Source organism: Patiria miniata, unplaced genomic scaffold (genome assembly GCF_015706575.1).
Source record: "Patiria miniata isolate m_02_andy unplaced genomic scaffold, ASM1570657v1 HiC_scaffold_16, whole genome shotgun sequence".
Taxonomy (NCBI): Eukaryota; Metazoa; Echinodermata; class Asteroidea; order Valvatida; family Asterinidae; genus Patiria; species Patiria miniata.
The window spans coordinates 15,945,540-15,962,658 of NW_024037054.1; the positions used below are offsets into that span (position 1 = coordinate 15,945,540).

General features: G+C 38.4%; 1 protein-coding gene across 7 annotated transcripts in view; it reads right to left on the reverse strand.

Moving 5' to 3' along the window:
* Positions 1-2,997: 2,997 nt before the first annotated feature.
* LOC119723109 (mucin-2-like) overlaps positions 2,998-17,119 on the reverse strand; it is a 35,568-nt gene continuing 21,446 nt past the window's right edge. For 4 of the 7 annotated variants that reach the window (XM_038193643.1, XM_038193642.1, XM_038193639.1 and 1 more), the window contains 6 exons: positions 13,760-13,840; positions 13,326-13,431; positions 11,994-12,064; positions 7,570-7,662; positions 7,012-7,104; positions 2,998-4,598 (listed from right to left, as the gene is read on the reverse strand). In XM_038193643.1, coding sequence (XP_038049571.1) covers positions 4,342-4,598; positions 7,012-7,104; positions 7,570-7,662; positions 11,994-12,064; positions 13,326-13,431; positions 13,760-13,840 — 701 coding nt within the window. In that variant the 3' untranslated portion in view covers positions 2,998-4,341. The remainder of the gene's footprint in view (positions 4,599-7,011; positions 7,105-7,569; positions 7,663-11,993; positions 12,065-13,325; positions 13,432-13,759; positions 13,841-17,119) is intronic. The other 3 variants (XM_038193645.1, XM_038193644.1, XM_038193641.1) reach the window with 2 other exon arrangements.

A 17,119-nucleotide genomic window follows, 5' to 3' on the forward strand; every position in this document is an offset into this window, starting at 1 on the left:
CGCAGCAATATTTAATCAAAAACTCGATATTTGACAATTGATGAATTAAGGTAAGGTATTCTATTTCATACATATTCAGCGACAATATTCGTGACAAGTTCATATTTTAGTATTTAACAAAAAGAAAATCTCTGTTTCACCACACAATGCCGTTTCTTACTACGCGGACAAGCTTACCACATCTAGTTTGCTCACAGTATTTTTTTTACATTATTTCCTTTCAAAATTTCCTCATATTTATAAACATTTATGTTTTGTAAAACGGCAATTTAATTTTTTCAACACATGGAGTTGATAACAACATCCTTTGAGTTATGTTATTTTTCTTAGTTTTGGTTTGTTTTTGTTTGTGTTTTTGTAGTTTTCTTTTGTATTTTTGGTATTTTTTTAGGTATAATTTCCTATTATGCCTTCAATAAATATATAAAAATGAAATTTGTTGCAGTTTGGAAGTTCCACTTTCTTCAAATACACTTGTGTCACACACTGAAAAACAAACATTAATAATTGCAGAAATCCGTATAAACTGCAAGGCTCACAAATGAGTTTATTGATAGCACATTCCATATACACATTCTGATATATACATGTAAGTACATGTACCCTGATTAAACACCACTACTAACTTTTTTACTTTTGGTAAAAACAAAAATAATTTTAAGCACTTTTTTAATACAGAAAAGCACTTGTTTAAAGTGGCAAAAAGTGATAAAAACACGCTTTCTGTATGGATAGTGGGGAGTGGGGCCTAGAGTATGGGGTTAGTGACTCATGATCTGAGGGTCAGGGGTTCGAATCCAGCTGCTGGTCATATGTTGTGTCCTTGGGCAAGCCACTTCACCCCCACTTGCCTCTCTCCACCCAGGAGTATAAATGGGTACCGGCATTAGCTTGGGAGTAACCTGCTATGGACTAGCATCCCATCCAGGGAGGAATAGAAATATTCTCAGTCCTTTCATGCCAAGGAACCTGGATATTGACGCCAGCCTGATGGGCCATATTGGCTCATTACAGACTTGTACTTTGTATGGATAGCAGTTTTTTTTCATGGCTTCATCAATATATTTTTTAGTTACAGTTGCTTATGCAAAAAGTGTGGTGCAAAAATACTTCATTTATAATTTTCCTTTTTTTTTATCGGCAAAATACCAAGATAAGGCCACAAAAAAAAGTCTCCGGTTTCTGGTATGGAGCTTGCCCCAAAAGTGGTGCGGCGACGTGGCTTTTTTTTTTTTTTACCTGTTTTCTTTTTTTTTTTTTTTGGCTTCAAATGTCGGCTGATGACTGCAAATGGTGCCCGACTAAACTTAGTGCAAATATATGGGAGTCCAGAGAGGCCACATAAAGCTTGTTCTCGGTCATAACCCCATCTAAAAACACGTTAAAATTGTGCAGCAGCAGGATTCCAGTCAAACCAGTGAGTTTGGCGGTTTTGAGACATCATCTTGTATTGAAAAAAAAACTTTTTCATTTTGCCGACGTGCATGGAGACTTTTTTTTTTTGGCCTAAGCAAGACTAACCCTTAAAAAATTTCAAATAAGTGTGGCAAAAAAACAGAAACACTGTACAATTAAACCTTTAAGTGGTCAAAATGTACCTTTTATAATTTTCCATAAAAGCGAAACAAATTATTTTCAATGGAATTCTTTACATACATTAATATATACTTGCACAAAAGAAATAATAAATGCTTTACTTAATCAAAACATCAAAGCGTTAAGTAAATTCATCTTCAGTTTTATACTGATCTGCGAAAATAACACATCCTGTCATGCTACTCCAATTGCAACGTATGTTCTCCAATCCAAACTTAAGAAATATTTCTACAATTTTGGGTATTTTATAAGGGTATGAATAATGGCCAACTTCATTTACAACCGGATAAGGCCTGGTCGACCAAAAACAGCCAGTGCCGCATATCCGCAGCCAGGCCCTTGGCCGGTTTTAAACGTATTTGATTAATACCGGCCAAAAACATAGTTATTCTCATCCGTAAATACCTTTCAGTTAAAACGTAAAAACAAGTCAAAAAAATATAAATTTCCAACGACTCTGTTCAACAATTATACTTTATGTTTTGTGAAACACCACTCTAGTTTATATGTTTATGGTATGTGCCTCGCGCGAGTAGTACTGGAAATCTCCTTATATGGAGATTGGCCCGCTCGTGGCACGTACTGCGTGATGTGGCGCAGAACGCAGCAGTGCTGGGAAAAAAAGTGTTTAAATCCAGTAGATTATATCAACTGTTTAAAACCACCCATGTGATGGGCTCTCGACCAATAGGAATGGATAAACTGTCTTAACATATAATGAACAGATTGTAAAGAGACTATATACACTGTATATTGCTGAAAATGTATGTACATGTACTGTACATATTTAAAGAAGTTACTCAAACGATTTTCAGAAAAGCCTTAGTCTTCGAAGCACACTACTTCAGCTCTTTAAAAACACAACCTACTTGTAATATGTAGGACATTTAACATAAAGAAAAAATCTTACAAACAATTTTAATACTTAGTCATGTACTTAGCACAATATTTTATGTGCTTAGCACAATATTTTATATTTTTTATATTGTACCCCAGAAAAACTTCCTATACACTTCACAAAGTAGGCTGTGCATATCTTTGGTTGAAAAAAAATGAAAGACCCTTATCGTGCTCGGCACACACACACAAAAAACACATTAAAACACAATAAAAGCACATGCACTCTGTGGAACTCTAAAACAAAATGGAATTAAGATAATGTATTCTGATGATCAATTGTTTTTGTTTTTGTTTTTTTTTTTTTTTTGGTCAAGATGAAGTCATTCTTGCTCATTAGTTCACTGATTTCAACATGTTGGTCACAAGATGGAATTTTTGCGTCGGGGTGATGTAAATCAAAATAGGTTTTGCCCTTCACCGACGTATAAACACTGTATACTCAGTGTGTTACCTCCTGAGTGAAAGTTGGAAAAAATTACTCGGGTGGGACTCCAACCCACGACCTCCTGCTTTCTAGTGCAGATGTCTTACCACTCGACCACCAAGCGAACGGGATCGGTTGGCTGGTTCGAATCTGATTTACATATAGCAGCGGGTATCGCATAAACCATCCATAAGATGGAACTTTTTTTATTTCTTATTTTAGCGGTAAGACATCTGCACTAGAAAGCAGGAGGTTGTGGGTTCGAGTCCCACCCGAGTGATTTTTTTCCAACTTGGGGAGGTAACACACTGAGTATGCAGTGTTTATACGTCGATGAAAGGCAAAAGCTAATTTGATTAACATGTTGGTCCTTATCAAGAAATTGTAACTTTGCTATGAAATAAGCCCTCGGAACCGTTTTATGTATATTTAACCTGTGGCGGTTGATCTTTTCTGCAGGCGTGCAACTTTTCCTCGGATCCGCCGATTTCCTTGTTTTGTTACTCCTCATGAATGCCATTACAAATTGAAAAACACTGTACAAAGTCTTGTGTGGTGTGGAGTTTCTTCGTTTCTTCAAAATTCCCAGTTGCATGCCTGTTTCTGGGAATTTTTTATTTTTTTTCAAAAACGGAGGATATAACACAGAAGGCAAACGAGGGATAAAAACATTGCGGTCAGATTATGATGACAACAAATTTTTGCGAATTCCTCGAACCAATCACAGACTGTTCTTCAGAAAATTCTGTTCACAGAAAATTCTTCGAAAAATGTTCACCAGTGTTGAAATCCTTTCCGACTAATGCACATTTGTCAGGGATACGACCAAGAAAAAAAAAATACTGCAGTTCGATTTTATTTTTCACACTGATGTGGAAAAACTAAGTCATACCGCAGCTGTGTATATAGAATAGGAGATAATATACAAACAGCAGAGACACAGTTTGAAATCGCGGGCATATTTTTGAAAATTGCGGCCAAATTATATGGCATCCTGGATTGCGATTGTAATCTACAGGGTGAGTTAAAAAAAAAGTGACCTGGATTAATGATTTTGTTTTCTTAAAAAGCGATCAAATTTGATACACCAATGAAGTATGTCTTAAAAGAGCATGTTCTTCCACTCATCTGAAAAAAAAAAGAACTACTGAAATTGATCCATGCTATCAACAACCTAATTTTCAACTTTTGTGTTTTATTTTAATGCTGGGTATCCCCGGCCCCAATCCTCTGGGGGAAAAAAACTTTCGTATTCTTTTACGCTTTTAAAAACAGATTTGCTAAAAACAAATTACAATTTTTTTAAGGGAGAAACTTGCAAATAGCATTAACAGCACATTATAAATTTAGACAAGTTCCGATAAATTACTCAAACAAGGCATGTATGTTTTTTTATATCTAGAAAAAAAAATCCAGCTCGACTATACGACTTCGTCGGCCGTTTTCACCTGGTCATTGGCTTGCTCCTTGGGTTGTACAGGAGGCAGCTCAATGTCCTTCGTTCCTGTCTTCACTCTCTTCTCTTTCTTCTCTTTCTTCTCTTTCTTCTTCTTTTTCTTCTCCTTTTTCTTCTTGGGTTCGGCTTGACTGGTACCCGCGGAGTCTGCCGGCATCAATATTGATGTGTCTCCCACCCGGGAACCAGTGGAGAATGTTCTGTTTCTGGACTCGTCACTCTCTGTACCATTTGGGGGAAAAAAAGTAAATGAAAAAAAGGAAAGAAAAAAAAGGGAAAAACCCAAAACAAAAACAATTTGCACATGTAGATGTTTAAAGGTTGCATGAAGTGAATTTTTCTTAAGAACATATTATTTTGTGCAACTTTCTACTCCTCTGTATAAAAAATATTCGATATACCTTTTTGGTTAATTTAACGAAAAAGTGAACTTCTTTAAACCTTTTTTAAAAAATCCATTTTTTCCCGACAACTGAGGGCGCTGTTGCTGTCATTTTCTTTCAGGAACACACTGTTTAAGTTTAGGAGTTTCCTGTTCCGAAATTGTGAACTCAAAAAATTTGCTTTTTCATTGAAAATATTTGTTAGAAAAGTTTGCTCATTGACTTACTGCAATGGCCTGACACAACCAATCACCACAGAAAAGACAATTTATGACAGCGAAATATCAACATTTCTGGCAATATTTGGTACCGAAATAGCTGTAACATGGAGGGTTCTGCCTGCAATGACATCACATTTCTGCTCATGAATATGGAAATGGACATAAGCATAAAAACCAATGAGGCACCAAAATACCCATAAAAAATAGCAAAACGAAAATTGAAAATACAGTAAGCTCGGGCTAAATCGGCACTCGAATGCCGATATCTGCTGTAAGTACTCATTTTGCCGACTTACATGAATGTTTTTTTTGCACACACGATTCATTGCACCATGCACTAATTGGCTTTGATTTACCCTGGATTATCTCCTTAATGCTTGAGTTGAAACCAGCAAATTAATCCTTGAATTGTATCATCACGTTTGGGGTATTGATAGTGGAGACCGCAATACATATGTACGAGCACAGTAACAAATTAAATGCGTGCGGGGTCCGGTATATACCACGCACGCATTGACTGCAGCAGTAGTCATTCAATAAGATGACCTCCTAAATGGACAGAGCACATACGTACAGCCTATAGGGGGTCCTGGTATGCAGTAGGACACCCTTTTTCGACACCGATGCATGCAGCGATCATGGGCCGTGCGAAACCACCTTTCACTCGACACTTTGCCAATGGCAGTACAGGAAGTAGATGCCAAGGCGTGATTTGTTGAATTTTTTTGTTGGATGCGTTTGATTTGCCGACTTACATAAAGGATTTTGTAATGCTTTTTATGGAAATTAACCGAGAGCATGCCGAGAGTAACACGACGATTTGAGCAAAATGACGACTTATAAAAGCCGACTTAGAAATAAAAACTTCAATGGAAATGCATTAGGCCAAAAAAAAAAAGTCTCCGGTTTCTGGTATGCGCGCGCGTCGCCGCAGCCATGCGCGTCGGCAAAATGAAAAAGGTTTTTTTTCAATACAAGATGATGTCTCAAAACCGCCAAACTCACTGGTTTGACTGGAATCCTGCTGCTGCACAATTTTAACGTGTTTTTAGATGGGGTTATGATCGAGAATAAGCTTTATGTGGCCTCTCTGGACTCCCATATATTTGCACTAAGTTTACTCGGGCACCATTTGCAGTCATCAGCCGACATTTGAAGCCAAACAAAAAAAAAAAAAACAGGTAAAAAAAAAAAAAAAGCCGCGTCGCCGCACCACTTTTGGGGCAAGCTCCATACCAGAAACCGGAGCCTTTTTTTTTTTGGCCTTACGGACAATTGGCACTTTAGTCAGATGGTCAACTTGAGCGATTTGACAAGTTGTACGATGTCAGTTTAGCCAGAGTTTACTGTAGCTTAAATAATAATAATAATAGCAAACATTTATACCGCGCTGAATACTACGTTTCTAAGCGTTATATGATGCTGTTGTCCTTGTAGACAATTAGGTGAAACAAGGGCAATTTTGTGTTGACCAAGCAGCAGATTGGGGTAAGACATATTACAATGATTTGTATAAGTGAGTTTTTAACATAGATTTCAATGTTTCTAAGGACGAGGCATTTTGAATTTTAGGAGAGAGACTGTTCCATAATTTGGGAGCGGCGACGGAGAGAGCTCGGTCACCATAGCGTGTTTTCTCTCGAGGACCAGGCATAAGTTGAAGATGTGGAAGAGCGTAGCCAGGTTGATGGAACTTTGGGATTTAATTAGTTCTGAGATATAAGTTGGACACTGACCATTACGAGTTTTGAAAGTAAAGCAGAAGAATTTTAAACTGTATGCGTTGAATAATTGGAAGCCAGTGGAGATGACGATGAATTGGGGTGATATGTTCATGACGCTGTGATCGTGTAACGATGCAGTATTTTGGATACGCTGAAGAGGTACAAGATGGGAGGAAGGCAGGTTAATAAGGAGGCTGTTGCAGTAATCTAAATGGGAAGTGACAAAAGCATGAATAAGACGTTCAGTAGAGGACGCAAAACTGCATTTTCACAGACTGCGTTGTATGGCAATTTATTAGATGTGTACCTAACGGGTCCGGTACATGTGGTGTGCTGATCACCCATCCACCAGTAGCAGGTTTAGGACTAGAGTCAATCTTTTTGTCTTTAGCATCGGGACCTGGGAAAAACCACCATGTAGAGAGATCCAAACATTAAAGATGTACTGTCCATAAGCAGTAAGTAAAGTCTGTCACGAGCCGATGTGGCCCATCAGGCTGGCGTTTATCTCAGAAGCATGAAACAACTAAGAATATTTCTACTCCCCCCTGGATGGGATGCTAGTCCATCGCAGGTAACTCCTAAGCTAATGCCGGTACCCATTTATACTCCTGGGTGGAGAGAGGCAAGTGGGTGTGAAGTGGCTTGCCCAAGGACACAACATACGGCCAGCAGCTGGAGTCGAACCCCTGACCCTCTGATCATGAGTCACGGACCCTAACCACCCTCCCCACATGAAATGCTCATGAATCAGGAAACTGGCATAAGCATAACCAAAGAGGCATCCAAACACCCTTGATATGGAACACAAAGGTGCTTTTCCAAGGATTGCATTAAAAAAAAATTCATCGTGTGGCCATTTTACCTTTTGGGTCAGGTTCATGTGGTGTGATGATCACCCCTCCACCACTAGGAGGTGCAGGGCTAGCGTCAATACCTTTGTCTGTAGAATCCGGACCTAATGGGAAAAACATCATGTCAAATGATCCAAAGATTAACAAAGATGCACTGTCCACGATCTACAACAAATTCAATTATTTTCTCCTGACAAATTTTGAACATGTATGTTTTTTGTTCTTTCAAAAGTGTCTTTTAATTCTATTTTTGGTCGTCAGCAACCCTCTGTTAAACGGCTTTCATTTTAGGTTTCTTCTGCACACAGACAGAGCTGCCCTGCAAGTTACTAACACTGATAGAGGCAGGAACCAATCTACCTTGCAAGAAGTGAATTATTTTTGGGCTACAAAATGATTCAAAAGTAGCAAGTATTTATTCATGTGATGTCTCATTCAAAAGTTAATATATTTGTAATGCTAGAAAAAAATAGCAATTTATAGAATTTAATATTCAGGGTAAAACTAATGAAAATAGCACAGGATCTACATCTTTTTTAAGTAATAGCATTTGGGGGTAGAATGAGATTATCATATTGCACTCAATGGAATTTGGGGCCTATCCGGTTCGTGAGTAAAAACGTCATACACACGCGTGCATCACTGATTACTAGCGCCCATTGGATAAACGCTCAAGTTACGTTAACTTCTGGCTCCATTTTCGCTATGCTACACCGTGTGAAGTACCCTGGTTAAGATAAGATGACGTTGCACTAACGAACCGGATGGGCTCTATGCGCCAACAAGAGAGGGCCCTTTTTTACCACTTCGATAACCCTGTGAACAGGACAAACTGTATATGTGTGTACTGGTTTGTGCGCGTCTGGCGCGAAGTATGCAAAACTCATTTTGTTTCTGAATACGCACAAAGCCATAGCGTCTTTGCGTGAGCATCAGGCATCATCGGCAATGCATTCAAATGTCACTCCCAGTGGTCTCCGCCAACTCTCCTCCCTTCCCTACCGTTTAGGGGGTACTTGTGCACGGAGCCCATAATGATACGTAAATTGCGCATCAGTGGTTCACAAGCTTTCAAAGCAAACTTAAAGGTACAGTCCATCATTTGTAATGTGTGCATTTTGTTCATTTGAAGCAACAAAAGTGCTCAAAATATTAAGAAGGCTGCTGAACAACTAACCTAATGGAGTTTCAGCTCAGCTTCAGCTGTATATGTACCAGTAGAGAAAAACAGCATTTCTAGGGTCTTGATTTCAAATCAAAAGTTGCTGAGTCATGTTTTGAATTGGGCCTGAATTCAGTGTCCGAGACTGTTCTCACTGAGCCGATTGCAGCTACGCGATGTCACGCACTGAACTGACGAATAATGGCAACTGCGCGCATGTACGTCATGTCTTTGGACGCAATGTTGGCAATGCCTTCTTTCATCGATTTCTTCAAAATGACAGCTTGCCAGAAAGAATAATTTCACAGGGAGTTTAGTCCCCTTACTATCTTTCAACCAAGTATGTTTTTCAAAACTAATTACGTCAGTTACTTTTTGGATGGCTGCAAATGATGGACTGTAGCTTTAACTTGGAAATGTAATAGACGAATCTGAGCAAAAGATGATCCACCGTGCACAACTGAACCCTAACTCCCTGGTGTCTTTTAACCAAGACCTGAAGTACTGAACCAAGTCCGCCAAAATCCATCACTGACCCTGCTTCACATGATGCTTTAAGACCCAATCCGCTGAAATCCACCACAAGACCACCTCAAGTACAGGTGGATTTTGACGAACTTGGTACTCATGGTTTGCCAACTAAAATCCCCCAAATGGGGGATGAATTTTGATTAAGTTGTGCAGGTTAGGGTTAATGGATGAAATTTTTAATGAAGAGATATAGTGTAAAATAGTTAAGTCACCAAACTCACAGAAAGTACCACAGTTAGGGAAAATGAAATCAGAGTGCCCCGTTTTTAAATTGACAGGGATTAAAAATTTAGTGTAAATAGTAAATAAAGCAAAATTAAATACAAAAAAGAAAAAAAATTTATAGCACACACCCATGGTTTCACCAATGTGAATTTCCACAAACACTGACAAATGAACAATGGATGTTCCAGTGTTTCCCCTGCCCATTCAAACGTGAGGTGGCCCACCTCAATTTTTGCCAATATCACCACCTCGCTGTGAAGATTGGCAAAAAAGGAAATACCAATTGAAAAATTTTCATTTTGTGTAATATATGAGCATTTTCCTTTACCGCCATGTATAAAGAACTCACAATTTCGATGTGTTTTTGGAATCATCGCGCATTTTTGTGAGCGCTGCATTCTTTTCAGTTTGCAGACTGTAAATTTCGTTTCAATCATCAACTTGAATTGTTACCACCTCGCTTAGTTCATTAGCCAGGGGAAACACTGGGATGTTCAATGGATTTTTTTAATGAACTACGATCCACAGAACCCAACAAGTACACCAGTAAACATAACATATATCTTGCATGTGTCAATGTGCAAAAACTTAGAGAAAAAAAATTTAAAAATAACATTTAGAAATTATATAACTTTTGTGAAAAAAGGTGCAAGTAATACTTGTTAATCTTTAGAAATAAAAAGTAGTATTTGTAATAATAATACTTCTTAATCTTTAGAAATAAAAAGTAGTATTTGTGAGGTGCTATTGCAGACTTAAAAAATAAGAAACCAAAACACCAAGTAAAATCTCAAAGACAATGTAAAATTTTACAAGGTCTTTCAATTCTCCATTCACCCGATCAGAATGCAAAAGATGGAGGATTTACCGGCACACTGCAACAAATTCAGGATATTGTTTCTCTATCTTCAGCAATAACACAAAGACGGAAAAGGAAACAGTTATGATATGAAACTGAAAATAAACAAAGTACACAATGGACACAATTACAGTGCAAGTCTCGACCACGGATCCTAGACACCAGGATAAACGACTGTTCTGAGCTCTAGTACAAAATGCACTGAGCGGACTTGCCTTAATTGGTTAGACGCGTGATAACGGGCATTAATACCCGTTGGCGCATAATCGCAAATTGTCCAGATGTGCCATTGTGTTGGGTTTTTGCATGACATCTTAAACAGAAAAATTCATTAAACTGTAAGCAAAATTATTTCTTATTTAAGATATAATTGTTCCAAATTATTTAACAAAATAAATACTTCAGGATATAACAGATGGTATTGTGCAGTTTTTGTCGTCATGGATGAAGTATTTACCCAGGAATAAACGTCAAATTTTGAGGAGAACACCGTTTACCCAAATTTCGTTTGTAACAAGGCTTTTATTAAAAAGTTTTAGAGAGATGTGATTCCAAACCGATGAAACAAAAGCGACATTTCATTGTTCATCTGAAAGCTTAAGATATTGTGCTCGGCGTTACCATGGTTATGTAGTTATCACTTATCAGAATTCAACAATAAAGACCAAAAACGTAGACTCATGAATATTCAAAAATATAATTCGCTGGCTTGACAGACTTCGAGGCCAGATCGGGCGCAGAGCCTTGCAAATCTGAAAGCCACCACGCGCAGTGGTCTTTGTTGAAAAGTATTCATGGTATTTGCCACGGGTACAGGCCGTTATGACGCGTCTTACCAAGAGTTGGGCCGAGTCATTAATCCTGGTGTCTAGGATCCGTGTCTAGACAGACACGGAAAACAAAACAAAAAGTGAAAACTTTGGGAGTCTGTATGCCAAATTAGAATGTTAATACAAGATGCATGAATAGATATAGGCTCTATGCGCCAACAAGAGGGGGCGCTCTTTGTACCACTTTTGACATCCCCATGGACCCCGCGTGTGCATACTGATTCGCGTGTATGGTGCGAAGTACACACGACTTTGTATTCTAAATGTGCACAAAGCCAGAGCATGTTCGCGTGAGCATCAGGCGTTGTCGGCAAAGTGTCCGAATTAATGTCTCTAACGATGGTCTCCCCCAACTCTCCCTTTCTTATCAGTGAGGGGGTACTTGTGCGTGGAGCCCATAGCAAAACATATTACATTTTTAAACACAAAACTGAGTTTTGTTTTTATCCAAAAAAAAATGGCAACTTTATTTTGTTTGGTTGTTACAATCAGTTATTTTAAAGTCTTTAAGTTTAAGTTGGAATTATCTTAATGTCATGCATGCCCCCCCCCAAAAAAAACCTGATACCTTACTTAATATATTTTTGTAAATAAGTGCTTCTTAATTTCACATTATCGTTGTCACATTAATGACATTTCGCATTTTACTGCATGGGATTTACAACTCCAATTTGGCATTTTCGACTCCCACTGTCTAGAACATATAGAGTGAGAGGTGCTTACACGGGGCAGGTGAAGCATTGCATGATGGGAGATGAGTTTGTGGAGCCAGCGTTGGTTCCAGAACTAAACTGCCTCTGTCGTGGTACTTCTGTACCATAAGCTTACCCTGAGCGGCGGGCTTCAAAGAGTTGCCGTCGGCCTGCTTGTCGTCTAGATCGGATTCACTGTGGACTTTGCTGGGGGGGGGGGGGGGGGAATGAACTCATTAACTTTTGTTTAATTGTGAATGGATGATGATTTCAACTTAAAGGCCTAGACCTTTCTTTTGTTTGTAAACATTGGCCCCATTTTATATGGGCTGCCGAAAGCGCATAAATTGACGTCGTGGTTGGCAACATATTTTTGCCCAAAAAAGTTCCCATAACGCCCTCAATACGTAGTAAAAAGGCATGTTTAGGAATTATGTTGTCGCTTTGTTGGCAATGTTGTATTTCCAACAATCAAATAACATTTTGGATATCTGTAATAACTCTTCTTCATTTTTGCAGTGTTGGACCTTCCTTAGTGTTTGGCAAAATGTGCAGTTTGCCAACCAAGCTTATAGAAAGGTCCGTTGACTGTTGGTTGACTCGTGTACAACTTGGTTGGTGCTGTGGTTCTTTCCTCGCCTTCCACCTCTATGACCCGAGTTCCATTCCTGCCCTGGTCCATGTGTGGATTGGTTTTTCAGTCCCTACCTGATTCCGTGGGTTGTCCACGGAATATTCTTCTGGGTTTTTTCCTGCCATGTCTCAAACTGTAAATCTTTGCATTGTGTTTTATCTGCAGGTTTCTTCAGGCTTGCGAGCTACAGAAATCCTTGGTTTCAATACCAGAAATCATGGGTGTCAATCTGTGGGGGATGGGGGGAGGACATGTCATCTCCGAATAAAAATTGTAGCCTACATTTGCTCTATGATAAATTACATGTAGGATAAATGTGGACAAAAAAATCTGCAATTTTACAGGATATGTGTACATTGTCATTCAAAAGTAATCAATAGAATTAAGCTCAAAGAATTCACACAAATACATCATGTTATATTCAAGCACAAACTTGACTAGTGCAAAACAGGTGCATTTTACAGATTGATTAATCCTGGGAGATCATTATCATAAGCTATTGATGTACCATGTGGCTAATGTTGTATAGAAGCTGCTACTGGTAGATGGATTTCTATTTTTAGAATGGGGCGGCTGAATAACCGTATCAACCAATAACATATGACTGCTTACATATGCGAGGTGCTACCATGGAAACGGTTGCTATGACGCAAGGCTTCATTGATCAGAGCAATTCTTCAAATAATACCATCAACTCTACCATTTTGTGAGATTTCTTGTTTCATATGGGGTTTTTTTTTCAGAAAATTCCTTTGGGGGAGAAAATTGACATTTTATGATTTTTCCCCGTTTGACAGACAAATTCCTCCCTTAAAATAGACACATTCAACTTACCAGGTTTCGTTCTTCTTTCTGACAAAGTAATATCCACCAGCTAATATTGCCAGGATTGCAAGTATACAACCGACCACAATACCCACAATGAGCAAAGCATTTGGTCCTAAGGGAATAAGGAAAAAGTATACATCATAAAATTATACACGTCACTTGTAACACCTTTTTTTTTAGGGGCCAATATGTGGATTGGGTTTTCAGTCCCTACCTGATTCCGTGGGTTTTCCTCAGAATATTCTTCTGGGCTTTTCCTCCCACCTCTAAAACTGTAATTTCTTCTCATTGTCTTCTCTCCACAGGTTTCTTCAGGCTTGCGAGCTACAGTGCCTAAGGCGCTTTTGAGGAATCCTTGGTTTCATTACCAAAAATGATTAATAATAATAATAATAATAACCAAAGATTTGAACACTTATAGAATAATGATGAGTTCTTACCAGGTTTAGGAGTAGGTTTAGGAGTGGTTTTAGGATTGGGTTTAGAAGTGGGAGTTGTTGACGGCAATGTGTCAGTATCATCTGCAAGGGAAATAGAATTACATGTAAATAAGTATCCTTCAAAAAAATTGCATGTTCAAAAAATACCTGCATAAACCTACCAGATCAAGGTATCATTTTCTTTAAAATCTACCACAAAGTTTTGGAGGAACTGACAGGATTTAGGGTTACACCTCTATGTTCCGACACCCCTATGTTCCGACTGCACATATTCCTATTCCTAACCCTAACCCTAACCCTAACCCTAACCGGGAGTAACACCATCTAGGTTGTCGGAACATAGGGGTGTCTGAACATAGAGCTGTCACCGGATTTAGGAATGCAGTGTCCTACTGCTGTTACTTAACGCAAAGCTTGATGTCACTGGCGTACAATGTAGCAACAATGTGGAAGGGGCTTTTACCAAATTATGACCCCAAAAACAGCACACACAAAAAGGGGGTGGGGGAGATAGAGGAGGGAGGCACTGCCGCACGTCTGATGTTTTGTGCTGATTGTGCACTCTGCAGACGGTCGGCTTGCACGTGGCCGCTTTATGCAGATGTGGCTTAATAATCATCAGTCTCAGGTCATTGTTTAGGTTCTGGCTTTGTCTCTGTCTCTGTCTCCATCCCTCCCCCCCCCCCCCCCTCCCCCACCCCACCCCAAGAAAACTTTCTAGCTATGCCACTGCTTGATGTCCCTTGAAAGTTGATGAGGGAATTGGGGTTGAAGAAAAAAATATGTACGTATGAATCACCCGCAAAATAAACTGGATGCGACTGCAGAGTGTTACGTGTTTCCGACCTAAAACAGACACATCAAAAACAACACTTTGTCCAGCATGCAAAAGGCCAACACAAACCATTGAACGCCCAAAGATATTATCAACTTGAAACATAAGTTCTGGAGTTTCAATACCTCCTACTCAGTTGGTATATTTTAACTACATAAAACAAACATCAAAACTCAGTCATCAAATGTGAGAGGTCTACAAATTTTGGATATTTGAGGAAGAAAAAGGAGAACATGCACATGCCAGTATGAGTTGTGTTTTGAAATGATTCTTTGTAAACAGGAACATTGAAAATACCGGTAATTGCATTTATTGTTTTGTTCATTGAAATAATTAAAGTTGCCTATGCCTGTGGTAACATGTACATGTATGGATGAGTGTGCATTTGTAAAGGGATATACAGGGTGAGTCCAAAAACTGCAATGATGCAAACGGAGCCATCTTTTTTTCAAAACCAAGTTGAAGTTTCAAACTTTTTACATGTAAGAATGACATATTCGTTAGTAACCTTGTGTGAAAAATGAAGGTAATGACATTTTACCGTTTTTCTTTTGTGAATCTTTTTACTGCGGTACCAGATTTAGGTTTGTGTCCTTAAGGTGTATAAAAATTGCATAAGAGAACAAAATGTGTCCCCCAGAGCCATTCTTTCCATGAGGTCTAGAGCTGAGACATGCATTGCCTTGCAGGGTTGCCAAGTAGCTGCGATTGTGTGAACAATGAAGGACACAGCAACTATAGTATAGCCCAGAGAAACGTTGCATAAGCACAAAGAAGTGAAACAGAAAAATAAACCGTGAGATACAGTTCGTTTAGTTTTAAATCTGTGTTGTCTATTATGTCTTCATTGTACCGTTTCCGCTCGTATGCAAAATTCTAATGCCTCGTGGACAAGAACGTAAATCGGGTACCGCAAGCAAAAAGGTTCATAAAAGACAAACGGTACATGCAATTAACTTCCTGTTTTCACACAAGGTTACTAACAAATAGGTCATTCTTACCACGTTTAAAAAGTTCAAAACTTCAACTTGGTTTTGAAACAAAGATAGCTCCTTTGCATCATTGCAGTTGTTTAGTCACCCTGGATAATGTGTACATGTACATGTATATCATGTGCGCATGTTGGTGCCGTGTAAATGTGAATGTGGTGGAATAAGATGAATCAGAAGAAAAACATGTTACCCCAAATTCTTGGTCAGACATCTAAAACTCAGAAAAATCTTCAGTTAAAATTTCAATTTTAACATGATGCAAAATGCATAATGCATGCATATTTTTAGTAGGAAAATAAAATCACCGCAAAACAAACTGCTCAAATAAAGTGTTAGTTTTAAAAAAACAATGCATTTTTTTTCTTGGTCAGTTCGTTTGAAACAAAACTTCTTTTAAGGGTTTACATCTTTGACTTGCTACATGCAGCATGGCTAAGGAAGAAAGCAGTACATGATGAACGTCCCTGGGAAAAAAGTAAATAGTAGTGGAAGAAACATTTATTTCAATGTTGCCATTTCCACACAATAAAATGTTACAATGCCGTGTAAACATATTATACAGAGCAAAATGCACGGAGTTATGTAATTGTGTATAATAATGTACATGGATCAATACTAGAACAAATTTACGACAACATTTAGGTATAAGGTGAAGCGTCACGCTTTTGTACCCTAACCTATCGACAGACAAGTGGACATGACCAAGAAAAACAGAGACAGTGACAAAGGACAAAATGGACAACAGTGAGACACACAAAGACACAACCTAGAAAAACACAAACTGGTATGAGACGAGGGCATACATCTAGAAATTATGGATCAACTGTAATGAATGTTTTTATGATAAACTCTCTCAGCGAGCAAAATGACTGACATGTGAGATGAGCTGTAAATACTGAATGATGCATAACTCATGAATGAGCATTTCAAACATTCCATGTTGGTGGTACGTAAGCGACCAAACTGTTTTCCAAAAATAAGTAGGGTGGACAACTCGTTCACATATTTCCCATTCTGACACATATGCAACATGTTCTGGCAAGATTGCACAGAACTGATTAGGGGTTGGGAAGTGAGTTTGAGTACAGGAAGTGAAACAAATTGTCTTCACAAAATTTCTGTAATTTGGAATTCCATTAAATTGTGAATTTCCCAGCTTTTTACGTTGTCCTCCTCCAATGGTATAAAAAGAATACATTATTTGCTTTTGCTGGGTTTTTTTCAGAAATTGATATATTATTGCAAATATTGTTAAACTATTTTGTTTGAATGTTTGTTTTTGTTGATGCTGGAAAAACCAAGAAAATCAATCATGTTCTTGTAGTCTGGTTCCCTGACCCTATTTAAGATGAAACGGAACAATTTATAGACGTCCGGGAATTGTTAAGGTCTAGCTGTAAGTACTAGCTGGCTTGTACCCATTCATAAGTGTGTAATCGATCGCAAACAAAATGCAGTCTAATTAAATATGGTAAATTGGGGGGAGTATTGGAAAAACAACACATTTTTTTCCAATGCTGGTCGGCCGACCAA